At 38.3% G+C, this 24,110-nt stretch overlaps 1 protein-coding gene across 1 annotated transcript in view; it reads right to left on the bottom strand.

Moving 5' to 3' along the window:
* The window catches only part of ATXN10 (ataxin 10), a 92,429-nt gene that overhangs the window by 12,211 nt on the left and 56,108 nt on the right, over positions 1-24,110 (bottom strand). The window contains exon 10 of the mRNA XM_056516203.1: positions 5,664-5,727. Within this exon, the coding sequence (XP_056372178.1) occupies positions 5,664-5,727 (64 nt within the window). The remainder of the gene's footprint in view (positions 1-5,663; positions 5,728-24,110) is intronic.

Here is a 24,110-nt window from a genome sequence, read left to right on the forward strand (position 1 = left end):
ATTGATTAGTCTGAATTGAAGCATGGCAATACAGCAACTTCTTGGTTTCCTTCTATGGTGGAATCATGAAATAAAATCACAGACTGGTTTGGGTTGGAAGAGACCTTAAAGCTCATCGAGTTTCAAACTAGTTCCAACTTTAGTTCCAAACTCATCTAATTCCATAGGCAGGGACAGCTTCCACTATTCCAGGCTGCTCCAAGCCTCATCCAACCTGGCCTTGAACACTTCCAGGGATGGGGCAGCCACAGCTTCTATGGGCAACCTGTGCCAGTGAGAACGGGTAGAGCTGGCTTCCACTCAGCTGTTATTTTATTTTGCCTTTGGCTCTATGAATGAAGGGTTCAAGCCAACTAATTTATGTTCTTAATCTGTGCTGACATGTCCCATTCTTCTACTGCTGACCTCAACCACTGCTTGTTAAAGTCACAGTGACACATTCAGTACTGGTTGATAGAAGATGTTTGCAGTGCTCTGTGCCATCCCTGGATGACACAGAACAACCATCAACAAGGCAAAACTGAGGCCCTCCACCAAAGAATACACTCCCCCTTAGCCTAGGTGGCCTTCAAACTTACTTGTCCAGCAAAGCAATTGTCACTGTGAGGAGGAAAATGGTAATTCCATAGAATCACAGCACGGTCTGGGTTGGGAGGGCCAAGTTCTGTCCAAGTGGGCAGAACCTGACAGGGCAAGAGGAGAACCATTACAGTTCTCATCAGTTCTGTGGGTCCTTTACAGCGATCATATACGAATGTGATTTTGTGTATGTTTATGAAAATACAGAATCAAATACGTCACCTCAAACTACTTAATGCACTGTCAGCGCCTGAAATGAACTTCCCAAAAAAAAGGCAATCATTGCTGAAATGACACTGGGCTTTATTTTCCTGGCAGCACACATGCACGTGTGCATGAAAACTCTCAGCCCTGTGATGGCTTACTCTAAAAAGTTAACTCACAACTTATTATCCTATTTTTGCTTTCTACTGACTCCCATGCAGCAGCGAGGCTGTTTTACAGCATGTGGCCTGTTTAAGGTTGCACTCTGGAACGTAGATAGAAATGTCTGTCAGCTCCCCCACAAGTCCTTGCTGGCATCTTGGAAAAACAAACTGCCATTGTTGTAGACCATAGCAACTTGATTTAGTCCAGCTTTAGCCAGATTCATGAACCACAATTATACTTGCTATTGCCACGAAGTCAGAAGTATTTTCAATCTATCTCTCAGATGACTGAATATAATAGAAGCAGCTTTGGATGGAATAGCTGAAAATTAACTTACTCTTTCTACAGTTTCATCCATTATTCAAACTACGGGATCTGTGTATGGATATTCATATCAACCACAGCATTTCCTTTCACAAATGCAGAAAATTCTTACTCCTAAAACACAGCTTGCTAGGTGTTTACACACATATATTATATATATATGTGTGTGCACATATATATATAAACATTTATCCTCACAGTAGGATATATTTTCTTCACGTACAACTGAATTCTTGGCTAATAGAAAGCCGCGTTAATTAACAGTTTGTGTACAATAGATACATACATAAGGTCATTCTAATTAAATCCAAATACTCACAAAATCAATTTATTGAGACACTTTCTACAAGAATTATCAATTTAGCAAGCAGCCTGAAAGAAGAAAAATGTTCCATCTTCAAAACTGCAGGTCACTTCTGACTTTCAAGTTTTACCACTAACTAACAGCTATTATATTGCAGTACTCTGGATAATACTTTTTTCCCAAAATAGTAATTAATATTTCTATGGACAGCCACTGAAAAGCAAAAGAAGGCACATGTATGTGTGTTACTCATGAGCAGAAATGAAGGAAGCAGTGAAAAACTGAACAGCTTAGTTAAGGTAAACTGAAGTCTCAGTAACAAACAGGTCAGTTTATTTAAAGCCTCTCACCTTTTTTTGAGTGATTAGGGTCAAAAGTATTTTGATCAGAATGGGTTGACCTCCCTCCTCATGTTTACCTTAAGGAAATGGAACCTGTGAAAGGGCAGAAATGAAGCTGGAAGGAGCAGGAAGAGCTTAAGATGAGGTAAAAGGCAAGAACAAAAAGAAGGCCTCTTGTCTGATGATAGAGCCAGTCAGAGATGGGGAAGATGATGATTCAAGAGAGCAAAATAGAAGATATTTCAATTTAGAACACCTTTTCAACACAAGTAACCTGAAAAGCAGGATTTGGAGTAAATTTTTTACTGGTATTACCCAGATAGGCATCTCCAACCCACTCTGCTGTCCTTTAGCAGGAGCTTGAATTTATTTGTTTTTAAGCACAGGTTACAAAGGTAAAGCACAATGTTCCCACTTTTCAGAAGCAGAACAAGAAACTGAATTTTCAAAACTAAAAGATTAGCTCATACAAGAATCTCTCCTTAATCTAAAGGCAAATAACTCTGCTTGTATTTTGAAACACCCTGTTTTCCTTTGAAACAGAAGGACAGCTATGATTAGGACACAGCCAATCCATGGAAGATTTATCAGGTATAGAAAAAGTGGTATCAAGCCTCCTTTGAAGTTTAACTCTTAATGAACTGCATCTCCCCAGTCTCACTCTGTTTACCTTTTGTCCTGTGCTGAAAGCCTAAGAGCCAGAGAAAATCTGGCATCCTTCAGCATCTCTCTGTTGAATTTACATGCGAAGTTGTAGTAGCTGGAAAATCTAAATACCAATTCAAGTAATTACAGAGGTCCAGTAAATTTGTTTTTAACTGTCCATAATAATCGTCATGTCTGTAACTATGAGATTGGTGGTTTGTTTGTTTTTACTCATGAAATATCCTGAAGGATAAAAAAACCCAACTGTTTGCTATTATAAACATAGAAGTTACAAGTCTGAGATATAAATAGACAAGACAACAGTTCTCCCAAACTGGGGACCAAAAGATGAATTGAAACAATTAATTAAAGCAATGCAAACATGTCAGTTGAACTTCATAAGCTACAAACTCCCTGCTATTTCCATTCACATTACAGAGCTGTTCAAGATCTCAAAGGATGCAATTTTAAGGTAATGACAGGTTTACAAAGGAATTTAATTTAGGATAAGAGAAGACCCATTTCCTCTTGCAGTGTACTTCCATATGCTACCAAAAAAAAAAAAAGATTTATCAAAGAAATTTTTCTCTCAAAGGTAATAAAGAGCTCCTTTAACATCTAATGTGAAAGTACAGCTTCTCCTGATAAACTGCACACTTTAGGGAAATTATTTTTTTCCATCCAGAAAAATATCCTATAGCATTTACCGCAAAAGTGACATTTTTTGGTGAGAAATTTTTTATGTGTAATTTGGAGAACTTTTCTAGTAAAATGGAGAAAACATGACAACATCTTAACTGTAGAGCTTGGGTGACTCCAAAACGGATTCATGAAAAATCTGTTGCATCTACCACGCTTACTAAGAAATCTAAGTTATTTTATGAAAGGATTCTGGATGAAACCTTTTCCAGTCAGCTTTATCCAAGGAGAAATCCAAGTAACACAGCCTGAAACCACAGAAACAGGCACTAGGAACAAAAATGTAAAATGAACTTTCTGAACATGGCTTCCTGAAAGAGCCATATTTGAAGAGCTATGCTGAGCTTTTTCTTGCAGCTTTCCACCCCACCTTGGAAAACTGCAGATGAGCTACTGTGGTTTCCGACCTTACCCATTCTGGGATTTATGCCAGGCAGGATTGGAGCACACAGAGAGCACAAAGAAACAGTCAAATCCCTTCAGAGAAACATTATGCAATGGGTTCAGTCCCCTACATGCTACTAAGGACCTGGTTTGTGGTATCCAGAAGTAGCAGAACATGCTGCAAAGCAGATGAAAGTAGAGACAGATCTAAACTGCAAACTTCTCCTCTGCTTCCCTGTGTATGAGCTGCTGGAAAAGCAGCAGATGAGGAATGTTTGAGGCACGAGAGAAGCAGGGAAGCATTATCTTCATGTAGCACAAGAGCACCTGGAATAGAGAGAGGTCAAAACAATAAACAGTTCCATAGCACTCCAGAAGCTGATGCAGCAAACTTTGTCACAGCAGGCAAGTCCTCCTTGTGCCCACATGCACTCACTTTTCCCTATCCCCCAACACTGTACGCTATGGATCACTGGTGAAAGCTCACATTAAGAGGTTTTATTATGTTTTTAAAAACCAAGTAAACAAAGTTTTACCCTTTAGTAAGAAGTTTATGGTATAGTCATAAAATATCAGCCTGTATCAAAAGGTGCAAGAAGTTTCACTTTGCTCAAAACACAGTAAAGACTCTCATGGTATTTTATTTTCCTTTCATTCAAGATCATAAATTACAAGTCTACCCTCTGAGAGTCTCAAACTTGATCCTTTTCTACTACAGCTAAAATGAAGGATTAATCCTAGAAGTGGTTGCACAGCTGTGCTTTCCAGCAAAGAAGAGTCACTTGGGACAAAAACTCCTTATTAGGTTTTCTCTGGGCTGCTTTTCCACTTAGGGAAAGGTAAATTTCCCTGCCCATCCCACCACAGCCAGCCGTGCCCATTACCAGATCTAGACCATAAAACTGAAATTGCATCTGGAAATACAATTCTGCCACTCAGTGCACTGTCAAAAGGCACACTGTCAGGTCTCAAACTACAGGAAAACTGAAGATATAAAACTTGTGGATATAAAGCATCAAATTGAATAACTCAAAGGATACTTACCACCCCTTGCTCCTCCACCCAGCTTGTTAACAGTGTTCTATCATCTACATTATTTCACTGTTTTAGGATATATTTATATGTAGATGATGCTCTACAGGACACAATTGAGAGAATATGAAACATTTTCATTATTCTTTTTGTTTGCTTGTCATACTTGTTAGAATGAGTGTGCTTTTTCTTCTATAATAATTTGAAAACCTATTTCATGTGTTCAGTATAAAAAAGCTGTTGTGAGTTTGTACAGGAAAGGCACTTGATTTCCAGAGGCAATTATCAGAAAGTTACAAAGAGCTAATGATTAGATGACAGAAAAACACAGCTCAATCACTGAGCACACTTGTATTACTTAGATATCTCTACTTAACAACTGCTTATCTTCAATATAAGATTATTTCCCTCTAATAGCAATGTATTTTTAAAAGTTTCTGATCTTAAGTTCAAGAAAAAGAAATTTCTAATATGAAGCACAACACCATTTATACTAAAATCTCCCCAACATTTCAGTAATTTGCATTATTGATTTTCTCAGCTACACACACTTTCATAACAGCTTGCTTGCCTTGTCTCTGTGCTTAGAATAAGCTCCCCAGTCTGATTTAACAAGTGTAGAGAATCAATTAGGTACTTATTTCAGTTTCCGGAACAGATTTCAGTGGAATCAAAAGCTCTAAAATCTGATACAAAGACCAGAGTCTGAGCCCAGACTTCCTCACAGCTCTTTGAATAGGCACTTGCAAACCAGTAATATTTATTATTTTAGGAAATAGAATATAACCACAATTAACTTACTTAGAATCCAGTTCATAGAAGCCTATTTGTGCTCTTGCTCACTTCTGAACCATTTAAATATAACCTCATGAGGCCAGTTACATTTAGATACCCTGTGAAAGCAACGCTGGCATAAATCCATTAGAATCCCCACACCTTTTCTCATGAGTCATATTCAATAAACAGAATTATTTTGTAAAGGATACAAGGATTGTTGTCATCAATGCTGCAATTGTCCAGAATCAAGGAAATGCCATCCATGTCATACACCTAAATAAAAACAAAAGTTTAATTTAACAGATGCCTCAACAATACCAATGAAGTTTCATGCAAAAAATATGTAAAAACGTAACAGGGATGTTTGTTTCATCTAAAATATTAAACATGCTAACATGAATTGCAGAGTAAACCTGCCATTTTCAGCATGAGTATCACAAAACAGTAACACAAGTGAGCACTGATTTCACATTCTTCCTTCATTAGCAAGTGTCTGACTGAGCTATTTTCTGTTTCTCACACTGAGCCAGATAAGCTATGTTCACTTACAGCTCCTGCTTGATTCGAGAAGGAAGAGCCATCAAAAACTGTAGAGCAAAAAATAGGAAAAAAAAGAAGTTGAAAAATACACCTACACACACACAAGTTTGCATGAGACCCACCTCCTGAACTTTCAGTAGCAGTGTGTTACTTGTATGTGCCCAGCACAAGTTCTTTATATCAAATAAGAGCTGTGGACGCATTTCCTTTAAAAAAATTCCTTATGCTACTAGCAAATGAGCAAAGATGAGATCTGGTGTCTTTTGTTCCTTCTGCATATGTACACGGGGGACATCACACATTGTACTACTACATTTGTGTGTGTGTGTGAGATAACAACATATAATCCTAACAGACTACACACACACTTTACCAAGTACTTGGGACAAGCTGATCTTAACAATAAACATGGAGCATTATTACCTTACATAATGTATGCTCCATAAGAAATTTATGTAGACTCCTAAAGTACACTGTAACATTTCACATGCATATTTATAGCTTCACATGTCCCTTCCAACCTCAACTATTCTGTGATAGCCAAGTTATGTGCAAATCTTATGTTTTTTAATCTCTTAAATTTTAATTTCAAACCAAGAACTGCCAGTTAAAGGAATTTAAAGTAATGCCAATTTAGGTCGTGGCTTGATGATGGTGTTCTCTCTCCCATCTCTTTTGCCCCAAACAAGATGCATTTTTATGTACCAAGGAAAACAATAAATCCCAAAGTTTACACTGCAGGATCATCAGTTTTCTGAAGTACAAGTTTTGCAGTAAGAGAGGCAAGTTGAGTAGATTTAGATGCGAAATCTTCAACAGCCTATGGATCAATAAAACTGAATTCAGAGATAAAGATGAGCACACGCCTCTTACAAGTTCCTTTACAGATGATGTTATTGCAGAGTCTCAACCTACATGAGAAAGCAGCAGTGACAGACAGACAGGCAATTTATAGGAAGCAAAGAGCACTCCTAGGCCTTTAAACCAACCTTGCACATCTGTGCTAACGTGCCTGACTTTACCTAGATGAAGTATAGTTAATAATACAAGTCTAAAAATATCCATTCTTTCCACAGAATGTTTGTGTTTTCTCCAAAGGCCACGCACCACGTATAGTATCATACTTCAAAGCTTGAACAAGCAGTGACCTTTAGGTAACCCAGCACTTGCACATGCTTGGGAAATGCTGGCTCTTTGATGTTCCGGCTGTAGCCAAACTCTGATGTGCCTACAATGCTACCTACCTCTTACTTCCCACCAGTGAAATGTTCAACAGTAGAAATTAACAAGAATCAAGTGCTGTCAACAGAAACAAACCCTGCAATAATATGCTCCATTTAAATCTTTAATTAAGATGATTTGAGACATGTCAGCCCGGAGGAAAAAGCTGTGCTTTTTTTCTTAATAACCAATGAAAAATATATGGACAAAAATTAACATCTTTATGTTATCTTACAGAAGTCACATTTATTGACCAATATATAAATAATGTCAATAGCACAGTGAAGGATATGTACCTAAAAAGAACTGCTCCTGACAATCTACCAGTACTTTATGAAGTACACAGAAATAATTACCATTAACATAATCATTCACAGCAGAGCTCAGGAAAAATATAAATTAATTAAGATTACTTATTGAATCTTTCCCTCTAGCAGCAGTGGAGCCAAGCTCAGAGGTAAGAATGCAAATTCTCTGAGCATGACAGTGCTTGTTGCTAAATCTGCCTGCATCTAGTAAAATGCAACTACAATCTCCAGGTCCAGCAACCGTACAGACAAAAATGGGAAAAAAAAAAAAAAAAAAATGAGTCCAGCAAAAATAATCTCTTCAAAGAATCACTAACATTTTGGGCATTAGAATAAGAGTACTATTATGCAGAAATGCAGAAAAGAACATTCGTGCATTTACATAACAAGAACTGAACATAAACTACTCTTCCACCAGAATGTGACCAATTTTCAGCGTTTTATCAATGCAGAATGAGGAAAGTGTTTGTTTCAGTCACAGAAAAGCTTCTATTTCTTAGAAGCTGCGTTTCACCAAACCACAGGTGAGCAAAAAGAGTATATTCTCTCAAATAGAAGTGGACTAGTAACAGTCCGAGTAATGCTGACACTTACTCTTCTTTTTTACACATTATTTATAATCACACTGAAAAACAGAAAGACAAATTTCTAGGTTAAAAAGCAGCTGGGGTGGGAAACATGTTCTAGAAATGAGTCCAAAAACAGGAACACATAGGAACCATTTATAAGGAAAACCTTTAAAGACAACATTCATTACAGATCACCAGCTTCCTACCAGACAAAAAGTCTGTCTTCAATCATGTTTAGCTCCACATTTAAATTTTAACTCCCATTATGGAACCTAAAAGGTTTCTAGGAGCAATCAGACTGGCAAACTTCACATTTTATTAACTTGGCTCCTACCCTTCACTCTTTGTTCTGTCACACAGCTGTAAGTGCCCAAACCCCCTCAAGTAGCAGTGCCTGGTGCCTTAGGAAGGGCTGTGCTGGTTGGCTGCCAAATGCCAGCCCTGGTCCCCAGTGCATCAGGGCTTCAGCAGCCAACTTGACTCCCCCCCTCTGGAGCACTTTGGGTTTCTCATCTACCCTATTTGCTGATTCACACATGGCTAAAAGTAGGAGCACAACAGTGAACCTGATTTCCATATTTCTCTGACAAATTAGACTGGCTAATGTAATTAAAACCTGGAGGAGGTGAAGTCAGAAAGAAAGGGAAGATTGACACAGCTAGGCTGGCATCACCACAGGAATCCTCACAAATGTATTACGGTAGCAGAACACATTTGATGATTATATTTTATGACTTCTCTTAGTGCCCTGGATTACTGAAATTATTAAATTGCAACATACTTCTCAAGAGCTGAATCATCAAGATATTAATATCCATCACACATGCATCAACACCATCCTAAGCTGCAAACATGGGAATGGAGCCAACAGATCCAGGGAAGCAATTCCACTCCCTAACACTCGTGAGACAACCTACTTGAGGGGCCCTGCAGAGATTGAGGGTTTGAGTCTGGAGAGGAGGAGGCTTCAGGAGAACCCACTGCCAGCCTTCCCACAACCCTACAAATAGGTCATCAAGAGTCAGCTGCTCTCCTGACTCAGGTTCAAAGTAGTTTAAATAGAGAAAATACGGATAAAAAAAGTGCAACTGAGAAGGTTCTGGCTGGATACAAGGAAAAATTTTTTATTAGAAGGATATGGAGTAGCCACTGTGGACTCTCCATCTTGGAGGACTTCAAAACTTTTCTAGAAAATCCCTGAGTAACCTACTCTGAATTCAACTTTAGGCAGGAGATCCCCTTCTGAACAATTGTGTGAGTCTAAGACATTTTTGTCTCACTCCAGCAAAAATGAAAAGGCTGAGACCACAGAAAGAAGCACAGGTCAATTAGTTTCCTCACATTTAGTTGGAAGATCAGATTCTTTCTACTCTGACCTTTTCTTGGTTATAAAGTTGGAAATAGTTGTCAGAAATTTACTAAAGGACATAAAATTCGGAAGCAGTTCTGGAAAAAAAAATGATACTTAACCATTAGTGGAATAATCTGGAATATTCAATGACTTCATATGACAGAGAAATCTTAAAGTAATTTGTATTTTGGATGTCAGACCATTTATTTGAATTTCTTCTTATAAACCCCTATAACTTTGAATTAATGTCTTAGAGCAAATAAAAAGGATTCCCCAGCTGTACAAAACGAAACAACTTCATGTTTTCTAGAGTAAAAATAATTTTGTACCATTCAATATACTGAAGAAACATCTGAACTAGCTGTGAAGAAAATAAAGGAATACAAGTGAGGCCTAAATCCCACAAATGATGAAAATTTTTTAAAAAGAGCATAAGCAACATGGTTAACCTACAGCAGAAGCTTGTTGGGGAACACAGCAACCTTTAATTAGGAAAATAGTATGTTTTATTATCCACGTGCAGGAGGACAAGATGAAGTGAGCCTAAAAAACAGACCATTCACATTACACATCCATTAAGTATTTTTAACAGAAATGCCTAATGAAGCATTGCAATACACTGACACACAAGTCTCAGACTCCTGGAGCAGACTCCAATATTGCAAGTTTCTGCAAGTGACCTGACAAACCTTAGCCTGAACACCCAGCCTGGTCCTGCTCTGGACAGGTGAACGGTTCCAGCCTTCTCAATCCTTTCTGTCCCTAAGTCTGCATGACTTCCTTAGACAGAAAATCACATTAGAATACCAAATTATGTCAAAGAAAAGGAATCCAATGAAATATACACTGGGCATTTGTTGCCAGTCTTTGGCCACCATTAAAGATATTTTTAAGCTTTACTCCTTCTGAATGTACCACATGAGACTACACAATCACTTATATAGTGAGAAATATGTCCTTCAGACCCTGACACCAAACAGGTCAACTAACAGAGTCAATTTTACTCCTCCTCAACAAGTTGCTAATTAGGGCAGAATACAGCATTCAATGTGGGTAACAGGAGAGCTTAATGAGAGTAGGGACACAGCAGCTGTTAGATTCCCAAAGAGGCTCCTTTACACCTATGATGATACTGAAAAATGTTACTTCATTTTCTTCATTTCTGAGTCTTGTTTTTGGGCTTTTTCATTTGTTTTTCCAAGCAGCAGAAGTGGCAGGAGATATACACAGGAAGGATATTGTACATCAAAAGACAGAAGAATACTTCAGGCCTTCAGTGCTACTGGATTCCAAGGTCTATGGCAGACTACAGGCACTTTGGTTTGGAGTACAGGCAGCTGTGGCTTGCGGCCATCAAGTCTATTATAGGAGTTCACCACATTCTGCAGATCTACTGAAATACTTGTGGACAGAGGCTCCCTTCTCCAGGACAACACAGTAGCCTTGCTTAGCTGGTCTGAGAGCCCCTTGCACCAGCATCAGGAACTGTGTTCATGTCCACTTCAATTAAGGCAATGTCCCCAGAACACTCTTCCACCTCTACACTACATAGGTAAGCATGTATTTAACATTTCAATGTGTGAAACCCTGGAAACAAAAGCTGTTCCTCCTGCTACATTAATTTCAAAAATATTTGCTCTCTTTCAGCATTATTTCCCAGAGAGACATGAGGTTTATTTCAACTCTCCCAAAAGTGGAGATCCTTGCCTCTTTCTTGGAGGTAAAAAATTATAATAAAAAAAAATATCTTAGAATTTGAATGTGGGGTCCTTTGTGATGTCCTAAATCTTTCCTCAGAGAACTAGTTTAGAAAAAGAGGGTTTTGGCCTTACAGAAAACAAAGGGAAGATGAAAGTTCCAAACTCACCATCAGGCCTGAGCCAAAATAAGCAGATGCAGAATGTTCAGCTGTGAGGAAAGGGTAACAAGCTAACTCAGCTGCTGAATCATTTTTTCAACCAGTCTTTCCAAGAGCAAAACACAGGGGTTTCCAGCCATTGTGATGATAATACAAACACTTGAGAATTCAGAATAGGTTCCCACAAGAGACAGTAACACAACTGGAACATTTGCTTTTTAAACAATGCAGCTTTCCTCATTCTCTTATATACAGTTCCTGAACCAGAAGCCACAACAAATAGATGCTGCCATGAGAAGCAGGCTGTTTGCTCTGGTATGGTTTAGATATGTGACTTGATGTGGATAAAGCGAGGTCCAACACAGACTAATTTTGCTTGAAACACACAATACTTGTTAGCGTAGCCTTTGCCTATCCTGGCAGCAGCAGAAGAGAACGATGGTGCTAAACATCATTCAGTATTCAACACTGCCCTTCAAATTAGGTGAATTTGTACAAATTAGCATCAACACCATGGCATACATTTACGTATTTCTAGTCACACACTCTCCTACTCTCAGTCCACTAAACCCAGTTATCAGACTATCCAGTCACTGCTATAAAAGTGACTTTAAATTCTCCTGTCTTCTTTCATCACAACAAAAAAAAAAACTTAAAGGAAATTAAGTGTAAGAATTAGTTATGTGACTAGAGACAACTTCTACAAGACCATCAAAACTTCAAAATGTTATTTAGTTCTAAAGCAAAGTGAAAACTGAAGACTTTGCACTTTTAAGTTCCGAAAAATACACGGATAAAGGTCAAACAACAAATCACATGACCCCTTTCAGCCTTTTAAATCACCATTGTAATAGAAAGTTCCAAGTCATTCTGACAAACTGCCACTGTTTTGGTGACTACAGTATTTTTGTCTTCCATGTCAAGCCTTAGAAAGCATTTTATGAGTATCTCAATTAAAATGAGAGACACTGTTTTGTGAGTTGCGTGTTATTTTTTGGGGATATTTTTGGTTTTTTTTGTTTGTTTGTTTAAAGTTTTGTTTCCTCCAGTTTCGCATTTTATATTCCAACAGATTAACTTTTCTTCTGGAAGAGAATTCCAGAAAATATCCTGATTTTGAAAATCATTGACATTGACAGAAAAATAGATTACCACTGAACACTCCTGTTGAAGATTTCCTCATTAGTGTCCTACACTAGTGATCACACACTCTGCCAGACAAAAATGGGCATCACAGCCTTGTGATTGTTACTTTGCCCTACTACTCAGGCTAGCTTTGGTACTTACTTCATTTCTGCCCAACAGCTGACACACCTGCCTTGCTGTTTCCTTCTCACAACATTTCAACTGCACCCTGACACACAGTTCAGCTGAAATCCTAGAAAACTGTCAGCTGCTTTCAACCCAAATGGAATGGAAAAGAAGGAAAAACAATCCAAAATCATACCTGCTTAGATGAATGCACCACCCTCACAGAGGCCATCACTCTCACACATCACAACTATATTCTGAAATTGCTTCCACTCCCAATATCTAGGATTAGAACTATTACTTGGAAATTTCTGAATTCCGTAAGGAAAAAATAGATGCCAATCAGTTCTTCCATGCTCTAATGATGACTTTTGTTGTGTCCAGCATTACTTAACATTCTCACTTAGTTTCACTTTGAAACAAAGATTTTAAAAAAAAAATTAAAAATCAATGTCAGGCATATAATTCCATCTGCAGCAAACCCTCAAATAATGAAAATAACGTGTGTGAAAAAATGTAGGATGATCTCAAAACATGCAATGATTTATGTCAGTGATTTCTGTTTCATGATTAAATTCTGCAGCTAAATTCAGCACACTGAATCATATCACTTCAGAGTGAAGTGACAGACTCAAGACTAAAAGCAAAGTGGTGGCAGTTTCCTGTAATTTCTCAGAGTTTCCTACTGTAATTGTGAACTCTAGTACTGCTAATTTTTTTTAAGGAGCTGTAAAGAGTAAGTTATTGAATATATCACCTCAAACTTCACAGCCAAGGCGGGGGGCGGGGTAAGAAAAGAAGAAAAGGAGAAAGTTGGTAGGTTAGACGACTGGAAATATCACAGAGATTTATTACAGGAATTCATGATTCTCTGCTTCCACATTCCCTTGTATGCAGAGCTTCCAAGATTTTTACTGATGGGTCAAAGAACAAACCATTAATTTTCTAGTACATGTGCTAAGGACATGCACTCTACTACATGTTAAGTACAAAACTATCCTTGATGATAATTAAATTTTCACTAGGTTAAAGCACAGTAAAACAAAATCTTTCTGGAAAAGACTGTAAAATACCTTTTTAGAATGCTGCAGGAACAGTAAATGAGAGGCTGCAGGACTCAGCTGGCTACTAAGTGAGCAGACAGTTTAATGGTGTTTGCTGCTGTGTTTTAAATCAGACCCAGTCAAAGAGGCCCTCAGAAGCCTGAGCCAGCCATACAACCCCACCACTAATACTGAAGTAAAGAATATGTCACTGAGCAATGCCCACCTCTATTTTATATGAAATGTGCTGTTTTCCAAGAAACATGCAAATAATGGAAGTATGATCCTTTTGAAAGGAGAAAAAAACCAACAAAAACCTACCACTCCAAATCTCACAATTAGAAAAACTGTTTTCTGTCAGGACTAACAGATGTCTTACTTTACTGGATAGCCTGCTGGGGATGGTTTCAAAGGAGGCCAATGCAAGTGCAAATCGATTCTTCAGCTGGAAGAAGCTTTAGACATACACTATTCTGCTAACACTGATTCATGTATTTTTCCTTTTATTTTATGATACCTTCAAATCACAAAGTATTCTTCATCCAAAATAGAACTGATGGCATGGCCTCTCAAACACAAAAGCAAAGCAAGTACACTTTCTTTAACTATGCAAAAGTAATTCATTAGCTATCTTTTTATTTTATAAGCCCGTATAAAATAACAATCCTGATGCAATTACGTCCTGGAAAACCCTTTCAATTCTTCCCCATGTCATTTTATAAGCAAATTCAGTACAATTTGTATTTGTCCAATATATGAATAAATCTCAACAACTTCACTGGGACATTGAGGAGGACTGGTAAGAGAAGGTTGAAGTATTCAGCTTAACTCCCTAATGAGGAATAGGTCCTCTTTTAAATATGATCCAACAGCAAGATCCTTTCATTCCTCCCTCAAGCTCTGCACACTCAGCAATCAGTTCCTGCCCACACTTCCTGGAAGAGTGACTTCAGCCTACCTTGTTAACTTCATAGGTAGCAACAGCAGACCTACTAAGGGTACTGGCTCTTTTTGGTATTGTGCTTTTGTAGAAAGCAAAGTAAAACAAATTGTAAACACTGTCAAAAACAAAAATTACTGTGAATTAAGTGATTATAAAATGAACAGATTAATTTTTTGGTTCCGTTTTGTTTACAAGACAGATCCAGAAGTTGAACTTGATGACCATTGGTGGCTCCCTTCCAACTCCGGATTACTTTGTGATTCAGATGGAATTTATTTCTGCATAATTGAAACAATGTCACAAACTACTTCAGCAACAATTTTACTAAGACAACAGTCGTACATTTTACAAATAAAACCTCCTCATGACTAAGAACTTGAAGGAACACGAAGAATACACTCTCTTGAAATTAGAGCATCCCAGACAAACTAAATGATTTCTCATATGCTGAAACAAAACAAAGAAAACAGAAGCCTTTCAGTGATTTATTTAAAGGATTTGATAGTATTAAAACAAGGGAAGCTTTGGCATGAGAGAAATACTTTTTAAAAGGAAAAATGTTTAAATACATATTCAAGTTAACATTCATTAATATGATGCTTCCATTCTCACTTGATGGTATCCTGGGAAAAAAAGGTGACTATTTTCACAAATGTCATTTTTCAGATTTGATTTATTTTTTAAAAATCAAATTGTAGTTGGCTTCTCATCAGCTGTATGCTCTATAATCTCTTTCTTTAATGAGAAGGAGAGATATACTAACCAAAGTGTTATGGATTGCCAGCCTGTTACAGAGTGGCTATCAGTACTGTATGCAAACATAAAATCAGGAAAATATTACCGTATATGAGCATGACAAAGAAGTCTTCTCTGTTTTTAAAAGAGAAAAATATTAATTCAAGATTTGCAAACTAGTATCATTGAATTCAAGTGTTATTCTTTAACAAGGCCAGACTGGACAGGGCTTGGAGAACCCTGGTCTAGAGGAAGATGTCACTGACCATGGCAGGGGGTGAGACGAAAGAAACTTTAAGATCCCTTCCAACCCAAACCATCCTGGGATTCTATGACTCTGATCAGCTTAACAAAAGAAGTAGTGGAAATCCCTGTGCATGCATATTATTGAAACATTTCATGTTTCTCACACTGCAAAGCAGAAAGGGGTTTACCTTGGTTTGGGGTCTTTTTCACAGCTTTTATACACTCAGGATTAATTCCTCAATGATTCCAAGATTTTGTCAGAAATGGTGTTCCATAATTAACTGTAAAAGAAATCTGAATGATCTGGTGGCTCATCATTTTTGACATTTGCAACCCTTTTTGCTGATGTAACTGAAGTTAAAAGTAACTGACAGAGAGTTTTTCCACTGACAATTTTTACAAAGTGTGATTATGGCAGCATAAAATTTTCGTATCTTTTTCCATTATAGTTTTGGAAAGTCCCAAGCTGCCAAACCACAAAAGAATTCAGAAAACAACCTGAATGATACTCTAGGTTACAGCAGTGTAACAGTTTAGTATTTGCCCCCTTTCAGCAGTTATCTATAACCATACCAATAAATAAAAGCGGAATAAATCCTTGCAACTTACATTGCACCCCTCTGACCACTGCAGACATCAGTTATCAAATGACATGGTCCACTTGCACCATAACACAACTCAGATCCACAGAATCACTAACGTTGAAAATGACCTCCAGGATCAAAAATCCAAATCCAACCTGCGACTGATCCCCAGTCTGTCACCCAGACCAGATCACTGAGTGCCATCTCACTGAACAACTCCAGAGGTGATCACTCCACCAGCTCCCTGGACAGCCCCTTCTAATGCCTGCCCAGCCTTTCCATGAAGAAATTACTCCTGATATCTAACCTGAATCTCCCCTTGAGGCCATTTCCTCCTGTCTTGTCCCTTGCTCCCTGGAGCAGAGCTGATCCTCACCAGGCTGCACCCTCCTGTCAGGAAGTTGTGGAGAGCCAGAGGGCCCCCCGAGCCTCCTTTTCTCCAGGCTGAGCCCCCCCAGCTCCCTGAGCTGCTCCTCATAGGACTTACAGAATGCCCAACTGCATTCTAAAATGCTTTTGCTGATTCTGAATGCCTGCCTCCCCAACAAGCAGCAGATAAACGCACTACAACCCTCTCCTGGGGGTTGGGAGCTGTTAGTATTTTGAAAACTATTTTCAAGGGAAACTACAGACTAGGTTGGGAACCAGGGAATGTCACAAGGTTAATAGAGAAGCAGGTAACATTGCAGCTTCAAAAGCATGTGTGGTGATTCAAGAGGTGAGCAAATAAACTAGCAATGATCTGCCAAAGGTTTACCCACATGGAACGTTTTGAGGTGCAGGTCTCCACAGCCCAAGCCAATGGAACTCAAGGTCTAATCTCTCCCAGTGTAATCAAAATAAGTACAATGACCATTACAGCAGAAGTAGAACGTAGGATGGAAAGAAGGACTAGATTAATCAATCTCACTGAAGTGAACAGTATACTAGTGAAGTCTGAAGGCTGCAATAAACTTGGATCAATATAGCTTATTTCAGCAGAGCTTCTGAGTGCATGAGCAGATACAGAGCTGGGATTTGGCACTGCCTTGTGGGTGCTGCTCCTTGCATTTTTCAGATGGTCCCTCGGGCTGCTGGCTCCTGACAACCTCCACTCCTCTGGGCAACACTCAGGAAATGCTGAGTACACAGTGCAAGCCATGGGCTCTTCCTAAGGAAAGGAAGGGCAGCTCTGTGATTTGATTTTGGTGGGGAAAGATTGAGGGGAGGAAGAGGAGAATGCTGGGGTGTGCTTGTGAGCCATGCCAAACAGCAACTTGCCCTCAAGGCTGGTGCCTCACACACTTGATGTCCCCACAATGGACTGGCCCAGCCTTCAGGTGACACTGACACTGTTTCTTTGCTGACAATTCAGACTTACAGAAAGCTGAGCTATTATTCTCTGCATTTACCTGAAATTCTAAGAATACACATTTCCTTTTAATGATTCACCAAGCATAACCTTTGCACAGGATCGGATTCTCTTATTAAGATAAATTTAGCCACCTTGCTGAGATTAAGATCAACTTTACATTTAGAAAACAAGACTCCTGATGTTGTGATTTATATGTCTATAAAAGCCACATATATGGTATGTGTGGTATACAATAACTCAGGAATGCATGCTCTAGCACTAAATTTCATGCTGAAAGCTTGCTAATGCCTCAGGCTAGTGAGCGAGATGATACATGAAGCTGTACACAAGGAGATTGCATAGTCGTTTCTTAATTTACCTCTAAATTATAACTATCAGAGGGTTTTCTGAGTGTTTGTGTCTCTAAATGTCTTGCAGTCTGGTAATAACAACTGCAGGTACTACAAAAGTAAGACTCCCCATTTCTAGCTCCCCATTTCAGGAACTCCTGTATCCATGACAAACAAAATTATAGGTCTTCAATTCTGCAAGGGTGTTGTTTATATTTTTTTAAAAACTCCAAAATAAATGTATCCTTTCATGAGGTTAATTTACCTGAAAATATTATTACACTAAACAAGGCATGTTTATATATACTCAAACACTAAGCCAATTGTTTATACAATTTTGAATGTTCTGTTTTGCCTTATTTATAGTTATTTCTTTTCTTGCAACAGATCATTGATTTGATGACAGCATATAAATTCAAGACTGCAGATTTTAACTGAAAAATAGAAGTTCTTGTTTCAAAATTGTTTCATTACTGTAATTAAGTATAAATACACCATGTTATTAAAAATTATTTAAAGAAAACCTACTCAAGCACAGCCAACACTTCCTAGCAAGTCCATTAACAAGAAAAAAGTCTCATATGAACAAAGCTTGAGGGTACATTTCCATATATAAAATTTGTACCATAATTATTTTAATCATAAAAATTAGAAACTTTTTTCAAAAAACTTTGACTATAAGCCACTATTTTTTACTATTTTTAAAAAGAAATAAAATTTCTATAGGAGTTTAATAATAAACACTTTCATTTGAAGTTGATATTCAAAGGAGCTGGTCAACACTTTTACAGAAATGCCTGCAGGAACAAGTTGACAGTAATGGTGGGTCAGAAGGTGAGAGGAGAAAAAGCCTTGAATCAGAACCTCAGTCAGCTGCCACCAGGTTGATCTACTGTAGGGAAACTATATGCTCTTTTTTTCCCCTCAGCAGCTACAAATTCTAAAAGCATTTTTACAGAAGTGCATTGAATGGTGAGGTGCCAGTGAATCTGTATAATTCAAGAGCTGGATCTAAGAGGTGACACTCCCAACCACCAAATACTCCATTTGGATTGTAGGTTCCAGAAGAACTGGCAGTAGTGTCCTCTCAAACTGGCTCTGTTTCTTATGCCTGGAATTGTGGGGAACAAACAGAGCTGAGACAACTAAACAGACCTGGCTGGAAAATACTGAGGGAGTGACATTCAAATAGCAGGGAACAAAAGTTATATGCAGGTTAAAGAGAACCTACCAATTTATGACTAATTACAACTGAACTGTTTGCATTTTTGTTTGCAGGCAAAACACTGCTTTCTTTATTATTATTATTATTATTATTATTATTATTATTAGCTACAATACTGAATAATTGCCTAAAATAAAGGCCTTCAATATTTCCAAATAAAGACCTTCAATATATCCAAATGTGCAATCATACATTTGCTGGACTCAAGGATGAAGAGATTTTTAGAGAAGTTGGAAACTCTCCTATGGAATCTTTCAAGCTCTAAACAGCTCCATGGGTACCCCATGGGCACTCCATATTTTCTAAAAAGACAGGAAAACATTTATTTGAAGGTAAATGTTATAATTTCCCCTTATTAAAATTCAACATGTATTGCCAGCTTCAATATGAATCCACTGAGCTTCATAATTGTGCTTTAGAACAGTAATTGCTAGAACAAAATCTAAATCCTTTTTATTTTGTCGCAGGTAAGATTAATGTCAAAGCAAAGCTGACTGTAATGCTACAACATGCAGAAAAAACAGAGAAGAGACACTTATATTCAATACTTATGCTAGTTTATGAAGAATACAAAAAAATCTACTTTCTCACAATGAAGCTAATCCTTATTACAGCATCATGGAATGGTTTGGGTTGGAAGGGACTTGAGAGCTCATCTCAATTCATTCCCTGCCATGGGCAGGGACACCTTCCACAAGACCACACTGCTCCAAGCCCTGTCCAGCCTGACCAGATTCAGTATTTCACTTCAAATATCAGTCAGATTGTAATAATGTAAAAATATTAAAGCAAACTGAAATACTGCACATATAACCACAAAAATTATTAGACTGAAATGAAGTAAACTGGCTATTTTTACTTTAGAGGCACTAAACTATCTAAATTTTTTGTTAAAAGCAACAAAATTATATTTTTAAAGTTAGACAAACAGAACACATAATGAAACCAAAATCAGAATATTGCACCAGCCTTGGTTAAACCCACTCATACTAAACACAGATCCCCTGGGCTGGATGTCCTGCCATCAGGGGATTATCATTCCCAGGGTTCATACCATGACCTAAATCACATCCTCAGGTACACACACCATTCAAGACTTGTGCATTATTGTACTTGTACTTTTCAAAGTACTGCTGGCTTGCAAAGGAAGAATTTTCAACTTCTGTAAATTCATACCATGTATGCTCATACAATTTTGTCATATTTTTGACTATCAGTGTCATTTTCCTTTCTTTTCACATCAGTAAGACTGTGCCAGAACTCATTTTTAAACAAAGTTCATTAAGAGATGCCAAAAGACATCATCTTTCCAGTAATGAAAATACTGAATAATGAAACCCACCAAGATATATAGAAAATATTTATAGTATTTTTTTTTAAATTCAACAGTGTAACTTTTCTCCCAGGAATTGAACAAGAGTTATGATTCTTAATCAAGAGAGTAATCAGGCTCATATTTGAGAATCTCTTTCACAGTGTATTTGTGTAACACAATTTGAACTCTGCTTGTGGGAAGATTATCAAACAGAAGTAAATCCAAGATGTATAATATAATTACCAAAAGTAATACAAATATTCTCAATTTTATCCAGAGAAGCCTTCCTGGAGTAGTACATTGAGGTAACTGAGGAGTCTGTGTGTATATGTTTTTATATACATATGTATGTATATTAAATCTCAGACTGGTTTGAGGTGGAAGCATCCTTTAAAGATCATCTTGTCCACACCACTGACACCTTCCACTATCCCAGACTGCTCCAAGCCCCATCCAATCTGGCCTGGAACACTTCCAGGGATGGGGCAGCCACAGCTTCTCTGAGCAATCTGTGTCACGGTCTCACCACCCTCACAAGGAAGAATTTCTTCCCAATATCCCATCTAACCCTACCCTCTGTCAGTGTGAAGCTATTCCCCCTTCTCCTGTCACTCCAGGCCCTGGTAAATAGCCTCTCACCATTCTTCTTGTCGGCTCCCTTCTCTATACATAATTAAATTTAAGGATTAAAATTAAATTTAGGGATTCAGTCTTGTAGACAGGGATTGTTTGGGCAAACTATGTATTATCACTTTCTTTTTCCAAGCAGAGTCCATGGGAACCTCTATCAGTCCTGGAAAGTGGAGAAACAGATGTGCCAACTTGTTGTCTGCTCATTTAATCTCCCTCAGGCTAAGCCTATGGGGATGTGAATATACAGTGACTATGAGTAAGTGCTTTCTCTTGCCCCACTGAGTGACACCCTTAGGAGCATGAAGGAAAATCACACTGGTGGCACAGGTTTCTCTTTTGTTAGAGAAAACAATGTGATGGAAGCATATGTGATGGAAGCAATCAGCCTTGTGGTGTTACCCACTGGAAATGCTTTGGGGCAAGATGGAAGGAATCTTGCTAGCAGTCTTTAATTAAATAAATCTTAATACATACAATCAAGCCATCATCTTGGCTTTTGCAAATCTAGCTCACTCTGCATTTCATAGACAGCAGAGGATTAATTCAATATCTTGGTGTTCTGACTTTCAGCATATGAGACAACTTGACATACTTTGATCTTGCTCCTATAGCTACAATATCTAAATACAGGCCATGCTCCATTCAAGGAACTTAAACCCAATTGTTTTTCCAGTGTTTTTATGAGATCTTGGTCAATGTCCCTTTGAAACACTTCCAGCAAACCACTTCTGCCATAACAATCTGAACATATCTGATTGACTGCAATTATGAGGCGAACTTGCAGACTCACATTTTTAAACATTTAAATACTCATGAATGAGGCAATTCTTTGACACTTCTTGATTGAAATACTGAGGTTTTTAGTTAAAGAATAGAAGACTTTCAAACAAGCACAGTTAATATGAATTAGCATGCTAAATATATCAATAGACTGTAAAAGGAATATTAAGTCTGTTATCTCTCACAACAGAAGCAGAAGATCCTGAATATTTATAAAGTCCTTAAACAATGCAGAGGAACTGAAGATAGTTTTCTAAAATCTCCTCAAAGACTGCAAGTTCTTCTCTTGTCACCTGTTCTGCCACTGCTTACATAAAAAGCTAAGTAGGTTTCTTCCAATCATTGGCTGAGGATAGCAGGCAGATTAAATTAGTTGATAAAAGCATGCCGAAGTGATGACCACTTATTTTTATATTATTGCAATCCTCTTATAACACTGGGGCTCTTTGAAGAGCCCATATTTCAAGAAGTAAAGGTAACTGAAAGGACTAAGTAAGTAAGAGCTGTATGGGCAGAATCCTTGCTTACACGGACTTCTGCAATCTCATCCCCTGCCTCTTTAAAAATGAGACCAGTTCTTTGGTTCCTTCAGGCATAGGCATGACTAAACTTGGCTCAAGCATTGCCATGCTGAAGAGCAAGAAGCAGAATCCTGCAGGGCTACAATTTAGAACAAATAGCATCACCCAATGGCAGAAATGCAAATCTGCAGATGACTGTCACTACACTTTCTGGCTCCTCTGAAAGACATGAAGGAAAACAGGAAAACTGAACAGAAAAAACTAATAAAATCAAACGCTTGGTCTCTGTCTGAAGACCAGGTGCTCTGATATGGCCTCACTCCCTTCAACAGGAGTTTCAGAAAACAATTAATTAATGGCTGGAGCTGTGTCAGAGGAGGTTTAGGTTGGGTATTAGGAAAATATCTTTCCCCCAGAATGCGTAGGGCACTGAACAGGCTCCCCAGGACAGCAGTCACAGCCTCAAGGCTGCCAGGGCTCCGGGAGCATTTGGACCACGCTCTCAGGGATGCTCAAGGTGGGATTGTTGGGATCTCCTATGCAGGGTCAGGAGTTGGACTGAATGATACTCGTGGGTCCCTTCTACCTCAGGACATTCTATGCTATGGTTCTAATTTTCAGGGCTGGTAAGAGAATTCAGACTGGTTCAGAGGCACACAGGCAGAGAGAACTGAAAGTTGACAGCTGCTTTTTGATGAGGCAAAGCTGGGCTGAAGCCAGCATGGCATCACACCTCTACTGAACTTGATAATGCCCGTCACAGAGGAGGGAGACAATAACTGAACCCCACTGTGGTGAAACTGAAACTGGCAGAACATTGTGAGTTTCTGTCTAGCTCAGTGTTTCTGTGATTTTGGTGGGAAAGTTAGCATTAGGATTCAGTGGCATGTGCCATCCAGCTTTCTGATCACTGGAAGGGCTTTAACACCACCCCCTTACACACAAAGTCTCCTTGGTGCTCTCCTCACCCTGAATGCAGCACAGTGTGCCACTAAAACCAAGCTACTGCATTAAATTCACCACAAAATGTAGTCTTTCCTCCATGAAACTATATTATTCCAAAATATGAACTGAGCTACATTATAAGCAGTGATGGCCAAATCTCAATACTTAAAAGAAAATTTTTTTTTTTCTTTTTTCTGCTAGTTCCTATAAACTTCAGGATTGTCATAAAAATACAAACTGAGAAACTTTAATATCTCACAGTAACCAAAACTTAGTCGCTTCTCAGGAAACAGATGAAAAGATGAACAATTCCCATACCTCTCACACAACCTCTTTTAAGTGGAAAAGGAGAAAGCTGCATACCCAAAAAGGATCATATTCAACACTCACAGCACTATAACATCAACCCATTGTGAAGTCCGGTGCAGTTTTATAAAAAACCCAAAACCCAATAAACAAAACACCCTGAAGAGATTGTATGCAGGATGGCAGGTCAGACAAGATGGGGAAATTCAGTTCACGTTGAGGTTAGAACAATGAAAAATAACACAGAAAACTGATGACACTTGTTGTAGTACTGAAAAATACGTCACTTGCATCTGATACCAGTATAAGCGGGAAGAACTTGGATTAACAGCTCAGATCTGAGCCAGAGAAAGAGCATTCAAAAAAGCTGGATGTTCTTCCACATATGGGGGTCCCACTTCCAGCAATCTATACCACTGGCCAACCCCAGGAACCACAGATAACCCCCTTCCTGCAATGCAGGGTACATTAGATTTTCTGAACTTCTTAAAAAAAAAATTAACTACATCAGAAGGTATTATTTTAGTAAGTTTTTCTAAAATTGTGTACTCCAAACAAACTCAGTTCTTCACCAGCTAGTAAACTAGCAAGAAATGTTT

This window comes from Oenanthe melanoleuca, chromosome 1A (assembly GCF_029582105.1).
Source record: "Oenanthe melanoleuca isolate GR-GAL-2019-014 chromosome 1A, OMel1.0, whole genome shotgun sequence".
Classification (NCBI taxonomy): domain Eukaryota; kingdom Metazoa; phylum Chordata; class Aves; order Passeriformes; family Muscicapidae; genus Oenanthe; species Oenanthe melanoleuca.